The sequence below is a fragment of the Fundulus heteroclitus genome, chromosome 24 (assembly GCF_011125445.2).
Source record: "Fundulus heteroclitus isolate FHET01 chromosome 24, MU-UCD_Fhet_4.1, whole genome shotgun sequence".
In the NCBI taxonomy this organism is placed as follows: Eukaryota; Metazoa; Chordata; class Actinopteri; order Cyprinodontiformes; family Fundulidae; genus Fundulus; species Fundulus heteroclitus.
The window spans coordinates 19,727,054-19,743,854 of record NC_046384.1 but is presented as its reverse complement, the minus strand read 5'-3'; the positions used below and the strand labels follow the sequence as shown (position 1 = coordinate 19,743,854).

Genomic DNA, 16,801 nt, shown 5'->3' with positions numbered 1-16,801 from the left:
CAGGGTTGTTGTTTTTTTTTAAGAATTTTATGAGAAAACATACAAAATCGTACAGCTTACTTTTCTTTCCTTGTAGGAAAGAAATGGAGTGTAAATAAACACATGACCCCCTTTAAATAGGCATTGACGTCCACATACTGTACATGACAATTATGACAACTAAAAGGCAACAGATAAGATTAGCACTGTTACACTGGCAATTTGGTAATTCTAGACTATTTACACTGGTCAGCTTTTAAAAAGCACATTTAGATTAAAACTTGTGAAACACAAGGAGAAATTAAGGCTGAATGTGACGGGAAGGTTCTGGTCAGTGTGTGGTACCGTGCACACACACACAGTTCTGTCCAGTGAGTAAGATTAAGTGACAGCTAGCGGTGAGGTCGTAGGCTGCATCCAATGACATTTGACTAAATCTCCATGAAAAGTTCAGATGAATCTGTTCCTGAGGTCTGGATATGGATACTGCAGGGATATCCACTGAGTCAGCAAATGATCCTTCTTTGGTACATTTATGTCTCATGTTTTCCTATTCTTTTCTCTATAGGTGCATCTTAATAAATTAGAATACATTTATTTTTATTAAAATGTAGGAGAGTGGAGCTGCACAATATCAAATTGCTAATCATTGTATCACTGAAAAGTTACAATCCCAAACGACTGCCTGGATACTGCATGTGGTAGAATGTGAATTAGAGGATGAAACTAATTTGTCAGTTAATAACCTGAACTTTTCATTAAGCTCACATTTCTAGATTAGTATTGGTCTGATGAAATATTCTAACCTCAAAGGTTTTCATTTAGTGAACTTTTCAATAATATTCTAATTAATTAAATATGACTATTTTAAGTGGTATATATGCAAACTCTACATGGGACTGACTCGGATAAGTGGATCATTGCAATATTCAGCAAGTGTCTAAATTTTACTTGCAGCTCCAACTCATGCATCTAATTTGTTTCTAAATGAATTACATAATTCAGAAATGTTCCACTAAGGGATGGTAGAGCAGACAGCCCACGGATGCACCGTGTTCGTCCTCAGTGCCTTTCCTTCATACCCATCATTGTCTATTATGGGGACGGCTGCTGGAGACGAGCACCAGCCCTGTCACCCTACCAGGAATTAGCAGGTAGAGATGATGGATGGAAGTCATTGATACCAAACCAAAAAAAATAAACAATACTCTGTGTCTCCTGAATTAGTTCCAAACATATTCTAATAAATAGAGATGCACCTGCATTTCCACATTACCTGTAGCTACTTATAGCCCCACTGAGGTATTACGATTCTAATTTGTGCGATGATGACAGCTTCAGCTGCAGGAATGCGCTCCAGGTTGTCAGAGCCTTTCAGTTTCATGGGCAGCCTGGAAAGAGGAAAACGTTTGTTAGAGAACATCTCATCTACTCAGAGGCACGGTTCAAAATAAACCCGTTCCCGGCGCACCTGTCTCGCTGATTCTAGCAGAGCTGCTGCCTCCGCCGCGCCCGTCTGTTGCACCAACTTGTAGAGCGCACCGTCTTGGTTCTGGAGCAGAGTAAAGGGTCGGTCCAACTCCTGGATGCTGCCACTGTCAAGGACCTTCAGGCGGAATAAAAGCCGTGAGCTGGGGTTAAAGGTCAAACCGGCCGTCTCAGTGAAGCTTTCTCAGAGGACTCACCAGTATGCGGTCGCTGTCTATGATGGTGTTGAGGCGGTGAGCGATGGTGAGGACGGTGCATTCTCTGAACTTGTCCCGTATGGTTTTCTGGATCAGCTCGTCTGTCCTGCAACCACAAAGAGGGGCGGTCACAAACTGCTGACCGTCCGACCAGGGCTCTGAGTGGGTTTCCCTCTGGAGGACCTGGGGTCCACGTTGGCTGTGGCCTCGTCGATGATGAGGATGCGGTTCCTCCTCAGGATGGCTCTGGCGAGGCACACCAGCTGCCTCTGACCCACGCTGAAGTTGGAGCCGGACTCTGCCAGGACCGTCTCCAGCTTCCCCGGTAAATCCTCCACCACAGGCTTCAGCTGCACCTGAAGGAAATGTGCAGCAACGGTGAGGAAGAACCGCTTTCCGTCCTAATTGAGGTCTGAACGCTTGAGTGGAGAGCTGTAAAAACTAACCTCTTCCAGGGCTTCCCACAGTTCTTCGTCAGTGTGCTGGTTGAAGGGATCCAGGTTCTTCCTCACCGTTTCTGTAAACAACACTGGGTCCTTGAGAACAAACGGAGACCAGGTCAGAGGTCAAAGTTCAGACGAACCCTTTCACTCCTTTCTACCAGGCGACACCGCTTTCAACCCTACCCGAGGCAAAACACCACGGCGACAAATACTAAAACCACACAGAAACCCAGAAAAACGCTAAATTAAAGTTTGATTTTAAATGTCCTAATCCTACTTTAGAAAGTTGTTTATAAACCAGACTGAAATCAACTTGGAGTTTAACGGTGCGTTCCAGTTGTCCTCGGTAGTCGCAATTCTCCAGGTCGGAAATTTTAGCTGGAATTTCCAACTTTTAGTGTGAAACGTTTCTACATGAGGCCCCGGGTCAGGAAGCAGCGGCCCGCACCATTTACAGTCAGAGTTTAATGAATATGATTGAAAAGCAATAAAAAAAAAAAAAAAACAGGTACTCGTCAGAACAATTGGGTCTGGTTGTCCGTTTCTGCCCACCTGAGGAATGATGGACATCTTCTGGCGCAGGTCATGGAGGCCAATCTCAGAGGTTAAAACGCCATCGATGTAGATCTTTCCCTGAGGTTCTGCCAGGCGGAACAGAGCTGAGATCAGAGAGCTTTTCCCAGCTCCCGTTCTCCCAACGATCCCCACCTAGAACCCAAGACGGACAACATTTATCTGAAACAAGTATTCACACCTCTTGGAACATTTCACACATTTTCTTTTTACTACCACAGGCTTTAATATTTACAGTGAACAGAGGTGTCTCACCTTTTCACTCGGCTGAATGGTAGCACTGATGTCTTTCAGGACCAGTGGTCCGTCTCCCGTGTACGAGAAGTTCACGCTGTCAAAGATCACCGTCCCTCGGCTCGGCCAGTCAGGAGGAGGGCGATTCTCCGTTTCCCAGGCGGCTTCGCTCTCCAGCTCCGTGTACTCCACCACTCTCTCAACCGAAGTCATCTGGAAATACGGCACATTTGTTCTCCTTTCCGTTAATTTCCCATTAATAAGTCTCAATTCTGCTTCAATGGGTTTTAACATCTGTTGAGAATCGGATAGGATGAAATCTTGAAAGTGTTCAGAACCAAAAGCGGATTCTGAAATCGGATGAGATCACGTAATCCGATCCTGGCTTTAATCTGGATCGAAGCTCAGTTTGTGTTGTAGGATTAGGACAGCTTTGATCCAGGAAATCTGGATTATTCTGGCCCCAGCATTTCAGGAACAAAATGTGACTGAAGCTAAATCAAAACGTGTCAAATCAACAACATTCATCAGGTAGTAGATACATATTTAACCTTTTTAACCTGATTTTCAAACCATACGGTTGAAATTATTAGACACTACTTCACACCAGGCAGACATAAATGAATCCCTGCAATAGTCTTGGCTTTAAGTGGATTCTATTGAAAGTCCAAAGATCATTGTTCATAGTTTCTGACGGTGTCATCTGGTGCTGAAAGTCCAGTCACACTCTCATTCTGAGAGGAAGTCAGCGGTACATCTTCATTTACAGCTCAGGCGCGTCGCTAACACCAAATTGGGAGAACCGTGGACTAAAAAGCTGCTTTAAGGCAGAATGGAAATGCCACAGGGTCTAAAGGCCAAAGCAACAAAGAACCATGCACAGGTAAAACATCCTCTCACAGGCAACACGCCATTTAAAAGAGGTGATGTGGCTCTGACGTTACTGGAGGGGAGCATTCACACGCTTTACATGGGATTGTTGCCTATGGGGCGTTTTTAAGGTGAGGAACTGACAGGCAGATTCACCTGGAGGAGGAACGGCTTATTTTCACCAAACCGAAGCCAAACTTGAGATGAGCACAGCTTCAACCCTTTGGTCATTCCACAGATTAAGAACCCTGCATGTCTGTTTTTTGTTTCAAAGTTGACATTTTAGGTTGAAAATTATATTATAATTTTGCTATTTTAAATGATAAACTGGTAAACAAAATGTTCTCCTTGTTTCTTCACGTACGTACGTGCACCCCATGGTGGGTGTTGTACCTGTTTTGTTCTACATACTCTAGTAGCCTTCAGTGTGATATGCAGCCTAATTCCTCATTATTCAGATTTGGTCATCTTTGAAAAGCTGGATCTAGGTAAGATTGGCTATCGTAATGCATTACATTGGTTATTGTAATGTGACAAGATCTGAAAAAAGTCCAAGGGTGGTTGAATTATTTTGTGAGTTAGGGTAACATTTCCTAAGATTCATGATCTGCTGTAGTGTCTGCGGCCAGGCGGCTCCGTTTCTCAACACTGAGACCCCAGGGAGAGATGAACTGGTAAAAACTGAGATGGAAACAGAGAAAGGCTTCAGCTTTAACTCAGCAGGAGTTCCCACTTCTACAGTGCCTTGCTAAAGTATTAACTCCTTCACTTTTACCCATTTTGTTGCATTCCAACCTTTAATCGTTTTTTATGCAATGGACCTATTCTGCATGAAATAGTCAAAGTTTAAGTGACATGAGTAAAAAAAAAAAAAAAAGAAATGAGAAGATTGGTGTGTGCATATGATCCAGCCTCTTTGCTCTGATGCCCCTAAAAAGGTCTGGTGCAACCAGTTACATTTAAACGTCTCATACTTAGTAAAAATGAAGTAGTGTCACATGACCTGCCAGTATAAACAGAGCTTTTCTGAAAGGCCCCAGAGGCTGCAGCACCACTAAGCAAGATTCACCACACCATGAAGACCAAGGAGCTCTTCTAACAAGTCAGGGACAAAGTTATTGAGAAGTACAAGTCAGGGTGTGGTTACAAAAATATATGCAGATATTTGATGTTCTCTCAGAGTATCATAGAATCCATCAACTTCAAATGGAAAGCCAGTGGTACCACAACACACCTTCCAGAAGAAGGCCGCCCAGCAGAACCCAGACCGAAACCAGGAGGGCATTAATCAGAGAGGAGCTGCTGTCCATAGGACCACAATAAGCTGTACTCTCCATGGAGCTGGAAGAGTGGCCAGAAAAAAAAGCCATCACTTAGTGTTAAAATTAAGGAGGCACATTGATGACTCCCAAGATGTATGGAGCTCTGGTGAGATAAGACTAAAATAGAATTTAGTAACACCTCAACAACACCATCCCCACAGTGAGACATGGCGGTGGCAGCGTCATCCTGTGGGAATGCTTTTTCGCAGCAAGGACTGGGAAGCTGGTCCAAGTGGACATTTAAATGTGTCTGAATGGCCTAGTCAAAGTCCAGACCTCAATCCAACTAAGAACCAGTGGTTGGACTTGAAAATCGCTGTTCAGAAGTGAACACCATCCTACATGAAGGAGCTGGAGCAGTTTAGCCTTGGGCTCATAGAGACTGAACCAAAGACACTTGCTGCTTGAATTGCAACAAAAGGTGGCTCTACAAGGACCGACTATATGAGGGGATGGACAGTTATGCATGTTGAAGTTTTCTGTAATTTTGTCCCATCTGTTGTTTGCTTCACAATGAAAAATAAAACAGCTTCAAAGTTGTAGGGTTTGCTCTGTAAACAATCACACAATCAACTTTAATTCTAGGCTGTGAGACATGGAAAGTCAGAGGGGTGACTACTTTTTCCAGGCACTGTACATAAAAATCTTGGTTTTAGGTATTCCAGAGCTTTGCAAAGGGAATTGGCAGTTTTTGTTTAGAAAAAAAGTTTTGACAGAATGAATGTTTCATTTTTAGCCTGACGAACAGCCGTCTCTCTCAGGTCTGTGGCGTCGTTAAAGAAGCACGCCTTACGTACCATATTCTCCACCTCGGCACTTTGTCTCACAGTCCACTGGAAGTTTCCCACCAGTGTCACGGCATAGGTCAGCACCAGGCCCACCTGCCCAGCCTCCAGACCTATGAACCACATAAGATATAGTTACAGCTGGAGGTCGGGGTTCTCCTTTAAATGTTCTGTTAATGTTCTGTTACAACCAGGTACCCGGAGTTCCTCACCATCTCTGAATATGATGCAGCCGAATGCCGTGAAGGTGATGAATGTGGAACAAATGCTATCGAGGCGCAGGGCAAACCACCGAGAGGTCATCAGAAATAGAAACCAGGCCTCTGAAAACAGAAAAAGAGGGGAACACTGTACAGGTTTACGGCTCTAAAACGCAGGAGCTCTGCCTCCAGCTGGGAATGTTAGGGCGGTAAACCTGTATGCCTGTCCTGGCAGGAATCAAAGGTTCTCTTTAACTTCTCCTCGGCCCTGAAGGCTCGGATCGTCCACAGACCCTGGAGAGACGACGACAGGAGGGAGAAGACGGGACTGCGAGCTGCGGGAGAACACCACGAGGAAATGAAACGAAGCAGGACGACTGGCCTTACGCAACTTTTCATAACTTCTAAATCTTTTCCCTTTTGAACAAAAGACTTCAACATATTTTATTGGGATTTTATGCGAGAGGCAATCGGACAACTATGAGTTGCAGCTTTAGATGGTGGATCTACAGCTAGATTCGGTACATATCCAGCTGTAAATTTATTTCACAATACTAGTTATCTATATATACATATCTGTACATATCTGTAAAACTCTATTCATAGTAATATCCACCTGTATATTATATTCAGTTCATATCTAGCTGTAAATTTAGTTCACAATACTAGTTACCCATATATTATATTCATAGGACAAATCTATCAGTAAAATTCTGTTTATAATAGTATTCTTCTCTATATTTATTCAGTACATATCCATGTCCTGTACTTACGGAACCATTGTTTATTCTGCACTTGCTGCTATTGCACTTCTGGTTAGACCTAAACTGCATTTCGTTGCCTTGTACCTGTACCTGTGTAATGACAATAAAGTTGAATCTAATCTAATCTAATCTACAGAACTCATGTTTATTTCTTTCTAAATTATAAACAGGCATCATTTTCCCAGCGTTTCACAATATGCAACAATGTCTCTTCTCCATCACCACAAATCTTTCATAAACATGACATTTTGTTAGTATAATGCGGCAAAACTGGATACGGACGCTTTTGCAAGCAACTTCATAAAATATTCTCTGTAAATCAGCATTTCAAAGGCCGTAATATTTCACTAAATCTATAACGTTGAGTGCCTGCATGGTCCAACAATAAGCTTTTTTTTTTTATACTCTAGGAAAGTAAATCCCCCCTTAATGAGGCTTGTCAGTATCAGAGCTCCGTTTATATGGACACGCAGGCATCCCGCTCTGGGTCACGTTATCATATTTGCCAACAGGCAAATATGATAATGTAACTCGGCCTCACATCACCGTCATTAGCAGACGTACTTGTTGACTCGAGCCGCTTGATGTCCCGAGACGTGTGGAGGTAGTAGCGCCTCAGGTACAAGAAGAACAGCAGCAGGGGGACCACTGGGATGAGGATGAGGGGGATGACGGAGGCGGCCACTGCCACGACTCCCACGTTCTGTAAAAATAACTGGGATAAAAAGATGATATGGTGAGGAGACTGATGGAGTTAACTAAACACCCCGCATCTGACCCTTTATGTGGATTTCCACTGCATTTCACAGTGCGGTCGTGTTGGACAATGGCTGCAGAAATGGCTTCTTATTTAGCTTCTTAGGTTTCCTGAATGTGAATGTTTTTATGAGCCTAAAGATGTATTGACTAAAGGTCTGTCTAATCACGTCAAAGGGCTTCAGTGGAAAGGTTTCCATGTTTTCCAGGTTACACCTGTATAGTGCTGTTGAAGTTTAAAAAGAAATCACGTACTGTGCTTTCAGCCAAGCGGAATATAAAATCATATTGTACATTGTAAACCACAAGTTACCAATTTGAACCATAATCATTTCCCAGAGAAATATTTGCATTAATAAAATCAAGTGTCCTAAAAGTATTGATTGTACTGGACAAATCATTCCTTAAAATGTTATTTTATCAACTAAACTCAGGGTTCGCATTGTGAATGGGTTGAAACGCATATCAAATGTTGTTCTGAGTTAGTTAAGCTAAATTAACCTAATGTTTTAAGATGAACTTTGGTTCTTTAACTTGGATCTGCAGTGAACCAGGATTCAATGAATCATTCTGATGATGGTTTTCAAACTATTTTATTTGTCCCTTTGTTTCTTTTGTGTGTACAAAGTTCATTAGCTTAGCTTCTTTTTATCTTCATTTTGCTTATTAGTTTAGTTAAGCCTCACCAGCCTAGTAGAGAGGATTTGTTGATCAAATTATAGTGTTAATTCAGATAAACAGCATTATATAGTGATGGTCTCTGGATGTTCATTTTATTTCTGTTAATAAATTCTTGAACTTGAAGAGAAGTTGTAACTCATTTATTCCATATGTATGCAGAGTTCCTTTCAACTATTGTCCTGTCTGGGCTGATATTCACCGGACAATAGCTAACAGACCGAGAGTTATTTATTAAACATTAAATAACTTAAAACTGTGCGTAATGGCACAACACATGTCGGCAGGCGTCTTATATCAGATAGTCCTGTCGTGTTTGAAACTTAAACTACTCACAGGGGCCCACGGACACCGGACCATATTTAAAATGGATGGACCCTTTAGATCCTGATGCACGGTGTGGATCAGATTCCCTTCAAGGCCCATTTCTTCACCAGCTGTGCTTCTGCACAGTTTTACAGCCTTTTTAACTCTATGGTGCATTCTAGTCAAATCGTACACTAGCTGCACTGAAACTCAAAATTACTGAATGGATATATTTTACTATCAAATGTCATTAAAGTCTATTCCCACTTTCTAAATGACTGTCAAATTATTTAACTTTCCCATATTGGACCTTTAGAATCATAAAGACTGACCAAAACTGAAACACAATAAAATAAAAATAAAATCAATTTATGATTAGTTAAGTTTAAGTATTCATCAATGTATTACAATCTGAATGTTAGATCTTTTTATTCAATAATCAAAACCTTGAGTGGGAATTTTGTGACCATCTAGACACAGAATGTGGCATGAAAACAGAAAATTATTTATTTTATTATGGGATGTCAGATTTCTTGTATTACCCAAAGTCCACCTCTGACTGAATGATCAGCTGCTCCTGACAGTTCCCTCCCTGGAAGCAGACAGCTCTGGAGGCAGCAGCTTTTGGGGAAGGAGTCGCCAGGAGCAGCTGATCGGCCAATCACAGGTGGATTTAGGTTCTGAGACTAAGCTACATGAAAGCAATGGATTTAGCAACTACTGCCCCACTGGGTCACCCTAAGAAAGTCAGAGCCAGGACCCTGCATGTGATTTTAGAGGGAAGCCAGTAGCACAAATGCAGGTTAGTTGTGGAAAAAGCTCATTGGACCAAAAAGGCAGTGTTCCCACTTCCTACTATTCAGGTATAAGGAGTAGATGGCTCAAAAGTTAGAGGGTCCCAGTTGCAGTACCCAGACCAGTGCCGAATCATATGTCTGATTCCACCCTCAAACTGTTTTGATTGGTTAGTTCTCCAGTTTTAGTCCTATTGGACAGAAGTTGTCTTTGTGGTTCACATGGCCTCCATGACTTGCTCTCAGAGATGGTTAGCTAGACTTCGTATCAGGGAGTTACCGCCATAAGTTGTTAACTTGGCAGTAGATTCCTCATCCGGTTTCCTTTCTCCAAACCCTTCCTGCTGATGAATGCTTGGTGTTAGAACTCTGATCTAGGCTCAAAGCTCTTTCTTTCAGTCATGAGAGACTAGAAAACAGTACAAATTTTAATCCGCTTTGATAAAATTATCAATTTACTATTTTTTAGTCATAACTTCCCCTCTTAATGAAGTCTATATAATGATTTATATAAAAGAAAAAAAACTTAAAACAAAAACACCAACATTTATTCTACTTTAGAAAACTACGGCTATACCTGTGATTAATAAAACAATGATTGTGTAATTGTTTTAGGCAGATATTAAATCTAATATGAGAAATATTTCAAACTTTGTTGCTTTAGAAGTTGAAAATAATGAATTTACTTGGACATTAAGAATGTAGCCTTTAGAGCCAGTTTTCAACAGATTCTGATGTTGGTCCAAATTTTATTTACGTACACTAATGTAAGTTTATTGACTGGGAAGAAATTACACCTCCTCAGGAGAATTCACCATCAGATTGTCACCTGGTAGAAGTCCACAAACGTTATAGGCAGCATGGAGTCCATCTGGCCGATGTCTTTAGAAAATCTATTGAGAATTCTTCCTAAAGGAAAAAAAGGCCGATTAGATCTAATTTTATCCTAATATTTCTGCACGTAAACTCAAACCCATCCCTGGAAGCGCTCACCAATGGGATTGACGTCAAAGAAGTGAACGTGGGTGCGGAGGACAGCATTGAACATGTTGTTGTGAAGAGTCTGGGCTGATTTCACCAAGCCGTGGAAGATCAGTAAGCTCCGGACAAAACCAAAGATCACCGCCGCCACCGTGAGACCTGCAGAGAGAGCAGCAGGTCTCACGTCAGGCATCGGCATGAGTCCGCGGTGTATACGTACGCGGACGGCGGACGGAAAGGCTCGCCTGAATAAATGCTGAGGTAAAAGCTGAGATCAAACTCTCCATCGGTGGGGGTGGCGTTGATGCCATTCTTGATGTTGACGACAGCAGCTGTGCTGTTGGAAACCTCGGCTCTTGCCCTGGCAGGTGACACGACAACGGCACGCACGGGATGGAAAAGATTATATACTGACTGCACGGTGAAAACATTAAACATTAAATCGACATGAAGGGCTCACCAGTAAACCAGCCACCAGTCCTGCAGGATATATGCCACCTGCAGAAGTGAACACCAACATGTTAATGAGTCGGCGTTGTTCGAAGATTAAACCAGATTTGTAGAGATTTGTCAAATTTTAACGCATTTGGAGCTCATTTGCTTCTTTAATGTTGTCATAAAGAACCAAACTCCTTCAGCACTCACTCCAAATATCCAGGTTTCCCGCATGTTTGAGGTCAAAACTCTGAGTTCCCAATCCATGATTAAATATGTGGGAAAATTAAACTATGAGTTTATGTTAGATATTTCTACAGGGATCAGGGTTTAAAGACAGAACCTAGAAGAATCAGAGATGGGAAGAAAGAAGGCAGGCACTGACGAATGCATGGATGCACGGAGAGGGGCAGAGGGATGGACAAAGGATGGGAACATGGGTAGAAGAATGGGCAGATATATAATAAGGTTGTACGGAAACATAGATTGATGGACAGACAAAAGTGAACTCGATGGACAGAGGAGCAAACCTATGATGACTAAGCTATAATAAATAGATTAATGGACAGACAGGTTGGAAAAGAACGCTTATATAATATGAAAAAAAAAATCTAGAAATACAAATACTTTTTAGGCCCGTTTACACTACACCTAAAAACCGAGCCATGCCGAGACCAGTCCGAGCTTGGATCAGTTACCCAAGACAAGCCGACCCGTTTACGCACCAAGCTTATCTCGGTTCCTTGGTCGCTCCTCGCCTCCTAGTGGCGATCTGCGGTACTACCGCTCTGAGATTGAAGGCGGAACCAGCAAAACAAAACAGCGGCGCCCGTAACATTCAGGAAGTTATGCTTGATATTGTGATATTTCGGTGTTTGCGGAGAGTCAGGGGAAGAAGGCAACCATTGGTGCATTTATTTGAGAAAGTTGGCTTTTTGGGAAGTGGATGAGACAAACGAACGTCTAATAAGGATTTACAGACGCTGGAAACAACGACAGACGCTGAGGTTCATCACACTGCTAAGCAGAATCATCACTGGAAACCGTGTGGCATGGTAAGGAAGCTAGTATTATTATGAATGTCGGAAATTTGTCTGAATGGAGTGTGAATCGGGACGTGCAGCCAGGCACGACGGAAAACCCGCGGACAGTCTGCTGACTGTAAGGGAATGACGCGGTCTGCTCATGCGCTCTTTATCAGATAACCAGGCCAGAAAAAAAAACCCAGGCTCGGACTAGTCTCGGCTCTGTTAAAAAAGTGTAGTGTAAACGGGCCTTTTATTTTGTGGCACTAATGGCTTTTATTAGACAGTAGGCTGACAGGAAATGGGTGGAGAGAGAGGGGGCTGGTAACCGAACCCAGGACGGCCGCTCCGAGACCCCCGAACCTGCTCTGGGTCTAGCATACATGGATAACAAACCGGCTCTACCCCTGCACCTCCGGGTACATAAACACTAATACTCTCTTCTTACCCCTTGTTTTCCTTACATCTCTACGTTTTTTTTCCCCAGAGTGCACATGAACCCTGCATGTCACTGGCTTCCAGCAGCAGGACACGCTGATCCCATTTCACACGTGCATCAAATAAAGCTCGGGCTTCAACACTCAGGTCGGTATCAGCGTGACGGCACATACCTCTGCTACGATACTGATCAGGACAATGAGCAGCAGGACCAGGGCGTTGCTGCCTGCTGTGAAGTACTTCAGATAAATGTGGCTGTCGACGTTTCCTTCGGCTCGACTCTCTTCAGCGAGGGTGCAAGCTGCCTCGACCTGCAGAACGAGCATTTATCTAAGCGCGTGCGTAACGCTCTCCAGATGTTACCTGAGCAAAGCGGCTGTGATCACAAATCTCAAAAGGGAAATGTTTCAAAACCGAATGACAGGTGGAAGTCAAAAGCGGCCTTTCTCAGAATAACAGTGTTGTTTTTGTGTGAAAATATACCCACAGGAAGCTGATCTGAGCAGGTACTGTCAGATGGCAGGAGGCTGCTGTGAGAGCAGTGGGAACCATGGGAGAAATTGGTCCTTTGACTGTATAAAGACACTTTATCAGATTCTGCTGAGCGAGACGGCTCTACATCCTTGGTCAGCAGAGACACCACGTCCAGGTCAGAGGTTTGCAGCTCACTGTAGGTCCCCTGGCCCATGACGTGCCCCTGCAGACAAAGAACCACCGTAACCAAGACGCAACCGACCCATTTTAGTTCACCTCAACAACACTATGGCGTCATTTATAGAAATAAAGAGCAATAATATCAGGATTTCCATTCACAAAAAGGTTGCATACCTCCCTGAGGACCAAAATCTTGTCTGCTGCCTTCAGGTACTGCAGCTGGTGCGTAACCAGGACACGGCATTTGTTCTTCAGCAGCCCGCAGATGCACCTACTCACCAACACAGACAGCAAGGACATTTTAGGAGGGAAATTGAGAAATTACATAAAGTGTATCCATTTCAGCTGTTGGACATTAAAATAACAAAACACCCTAAGCGTGATGGGGGGGGGAGTGCAGGGGCAGGCCTCAGCAGGATATAAATCTCAACCACGCAAGCTATAGTCTGGTCTCCCCCACGGCCTTTTTTTTGTTACACTGTTCCATAAGGCTCTGGTGTAGCACGTCTTCAACATGAAACAGCTGACACAGTGAAACACTGTGACGGCATGCGTTCACATGCACTAAAAACTGCAGATTATAGGCGATCCACCTGTGGATCTGCTGAGTTGTGCAGGAAGCCCAGGTTGCTTTAATAGCTTCCTTCAGCTCATCTACTAATGTGGTGATCTGACATTTCGTTTTGGATGCCTTTAGGCGCCTTTCATGCATGGATACTGGATCCTCGTGTGGTACGTGATGTTCAGCATAGGGCTTCTTGCTGTACCAAACTTTGGCATGAAAACGACCTAGAAAGCGCTGAATGCATGTCCAGAGTGGCAATGAGAAAAGAAAGTTTCACTCACTGTTCGAAAAGATGCTTCCCAACTTCTGCATCCACAGCACTCAGAGGATCGTCTAGGAGATAAATGTCTGCATCCTGATACACAGCCCTGAAAACAACATGCAAGCTTTTAAATAACCAATAATCTCTGCCTAATTCTAGTGCACATTTCTATTACTAACACTTGGATGAGCTTTATTTACCAAAAATTAGCCACTACATGTCTTATTAATGTTATATTTTGTGGAAAATAGATCTGATGCCTTACAAAGCCTATTAGGACTAGCTGAGGACAGACTTCCACCTAGGCAAAAAGTTGAAGCAATAATTATGTGACTGTGGCTCCTATAGGAGTCTAAATGCCTTGAGGCATTTAGACTCTGCTGCATGATGTAAGCGTGTTAACTGTGAGCGCTCATACCTCGCCAGGTTTATACGAGCTTTCTGTCCTCCGCTCAGCGTTGCTCCTCTATCCCCAATCAGTGTCAGATCTCCATCAGGGAGAAGTTCCAGGTCCTAATTTGAGAAATAACACAAGCTTTAGGTGAATGCTCTACAAGGGTTAAGGAACCTTATTATAGAGTAAACAATGATGCATTCTGTTCAAAGAATTAGTTATAAAAGCTAAAGAGGAACAGCACCAAAAAATGTTTGACATAATTTCACTCAAGACTCCAAAAAATGGGGCGGACCCAATTCTTGGCATTTAACATTTGGCTGCACATTCCTGAGGGGAGGGGCTGAAATCAGTCGCTTCCCATAACCATAACAACAGGAGTGTTGGACCACCCTGCAAACTGCTCCAGGTCTCTCATACCTGAAGGCGACCGTCTCCCAGCAGCACTTCTAAGAGTTCTCCACAGGTGTTCAGTTACTTATGTACAGTAGGGTCCTCCTGGGTCTCTTGCCGTAGCATTTTCATTCATTCAAATATCTACAAACAGTGTTTTTTTTTTTTTAGATGGACTTATAAGACCATTGATATTTTCCCACAATTTTGGTTCTTAAGTCCTGAAAAGCTTTTTTCCTTCTTCTGTTTCTGTTCTCCGAGCTCAGGACGGCACACAGAGACACACAATGCAGAGACTGAGTCAACGTCTCTCCTTTTTACCTGGTTTCAGGTGTGATCTTCATCTGGCCCACACCTGTTACTAGCTACAGGTGAATTTAAACAAGGCAATTTAACCTCAATTTTAAAAAGGTGCCATGAATTTTATGTGGTCCATTTTTGGGGTTTTGCGTGACATTTTTTTTTTCCGTCTGCATTTCGTTCCAGTACGCACAAAGACAACAACCGTGTTTATACTGTGTGATGGCCAAACCCATGGCCACACCTTAAAAGTCGGTCCCACACATGCACTTTTCATTTACCAATCAGTATATGTGCACTTTAGTTTGCAATAAAACTTAGTTTAAGTACATGTGTTCCATTTGTAAGCGCGCACATTTAGTTCACTTTTTTAGCCATTTATCCATATTTTCTTTGTGTTTTGTTACTAATCTTTGTTTCTTACCTTCCATGGTGCCTGGGAGTTTGGCCAGACAAAAGATGACTGCCAGGGCTGAGATCAACTAAATACAGGGAGGGGAAATTGGATTGTTCCACCTGCTTTTGCTGGAAGGGGGGAATTTGTATTATTCTTTCTTTGTTCTGTATTTCACTTAGGGTTTATATTTAGAGGTTGGTGTGTTTTTCATTGTTCTTAGACTAGTTTATTGCCAAACTTAACTGTATTGCTTTGTTTTGTCATTTGTGAGTGTTTGTTTGGTTTTAATTACCCCTATTGTGTTATTGGTCTGATCAGCCAATGTATATATATATATATATATATATATATATATATACACACCCTTGTGTGTCATTTCTTTGGAGGTCAGTTATGTTTGGTTGTGCAGTCAGTTAGTTTGGGCACAGTTTGCTTCAGTTAAAGTTTGTTTTTATTTTTTTACCTCTTTTATGACTCTGGAACCCACCATTTTTGTAAGTTTGGCTTTTGGGTTAAAAAAAAAAAACAAAAAAAAACTTTTGAATAATTTCCTGTGGCTCCTCGTGCATTTTTACCTTGATCCACCACATACTGAAACTTGTTTGATTGCAGTAATTTACAGGGGGACGTGCTTCCCACTTTGGAAAAAGTTCAGAGGTGCCAATACCTTCGGCCATGAGTTTCACTTTGGGATATGAGGGACAAAATGATTGCACCTTTTTACGATATTTGGATTTTTGATCTACCCATACACGCAGCAAGCATAAATAATAATAATAAAAAAAATCTTCAGAGAGTTGTTAATCGCGTGCTGGTGACTTTTATGGATATCATATTGTCTGATGGCAGAGTGACTGCTTTTCTGTAAAGGTTAGGTGAATATGGACCGGGGTGAAACTTGCTTGCAACAACCCTTGCAGCACAGGAACAGAGCAGCTAGTATTGGTCCTTCTGTGATGGTACTGGCGGAGCGCTAGTGCTACAGCTCACCTTCTTCAGAGCACAGGCTCTGAGGACTCTCTCATACTTCTTACGATTCATCTCTCGCCCAAACAGGATGTTGCTGCGGATGGTTCCAGGGAACACCCAGGGCTGCTGGGATGCATAAGTCAGCTGCCCTTTGACGGACAGCTCGCCCGTGTCATGTGGCAGCTCTCCCAGGATGGCACTCAGCAGGGATGACTGTCGGGAACGTAGAGTTAGGGATAGGATACCGAACAAACTGTCGCAACCTGCTGGTTTACTCACCTTTCCAGCCCCAACAGGCCCAATTACAGCCAAAAGTTGATTTGCTTTTACAGCGACAGAAATATTCTGCAGAGACGGCGAGTCCAAACTCTGTTAAAGCAACAGCAAGAAGAAAAGATCAGATGGTTTCACCACAACAGATTCCATCAGTTACATAAAAAACATCAAACCCCTAATAAATATGTTCTAGCTTCTGAAATATTCACCTTATCCCAGTAGCAGGTCAGTTTCTCAATCTCTATAGACTTTTCCTTCATTTCCTCCAGCTGCAGTCCAAAGGTTTTCCTCTCAACTTCTTCTAACATGAGGAAATTCTAAGC

General features: G+C 42.8%; 1 protein-coding gene across 1 annotated transcript in view; it reads right to left on the bottom strand.

The window, feature by feature from the left end:
* Positions 1-11: 11 nt before the first annotated feature.
* The window catches only part of LOC105935473 (multidrug resistance-associated protein 4), a 38,643-nt gene continuing 21,853 nt past the window's right edge, over positions 12-16,801 (bottom strand). The window contains exons 9-31 of the mRNA XM_012875865.3: positions 16,688-16,795; positions 16,482-16,571; positions 16,224-16,415; positions 14,168-14,262; positions 13,769-13,855; positions 13,097-13,193; positions 12,756-12,965; positions 12,442-12,579; positions 10,831-10,868; positions 10,616-10,731; positions 10,383-10,529; positions 10,219-10,298; positions 7,420-7,570; positions 6,307-6,426; positions 6,104-6,214; positions 5,904-6,004; positions 2,936-3,127; positions 2,660-2,815; positions 2,111-2,200; positions 1,848-2,020; positions 1,665-1,770; positions 1,451-1,585; positions 12-1,370 (exon numbers count right to left, since the gene is read on the bottom strand). Of these exons, the coding sequence (XP_012731319.2) occupies positions 1,344-1,370; positions 1,451-1,585; positions 1,665-1,770; positions 1,848-2,020; positions 2,111-2,200; positions 2,660-2,815; positions 2,936-3,127; positions 5,904-6,004; positions 6,104-6,214; positions 6,307-6,426; positions 7,420-7,570; positions 10,219-10,298; positions 10,383-10,529; positions 10,616-10,731; positions 10,831-10,868; positions 12,442-12,579; positions 12,756-12,965; positions 13,097-13,193; positions 13,769-13,855; positions 14,168-14,262; positions 16,224-16,415; positions 16,482-16,571; positions 16,688-16,795 (2,760 nt within the window). The 3' untranslated portion in view covers positions 12-1,343. The remainder of the gene's footprint in view (positions 1,371-1,450; positions 1,586-1,664; positions 1,771-1,847; positions 2,021-2,110; positions 2,201-2,659; positions 2,816-2,935; positions 3,128-5,903; positions 6,005-6,103; positions 6,215-6,306; positions 6,427-7,419; positions 7,571-10,218; positions 10,299-10,382; positions 10,530-10,615; positions 10,732-10,830; positions 10,869-12,441; positions 12,580-12,755; positions 12,966-13,096; positions 13,194-13,768; positions 13,856-14,167; positions 14,263-16,223; positions 16,416-16,481; positions 16,572-16,687; positions 16,796-16,801) is intronic.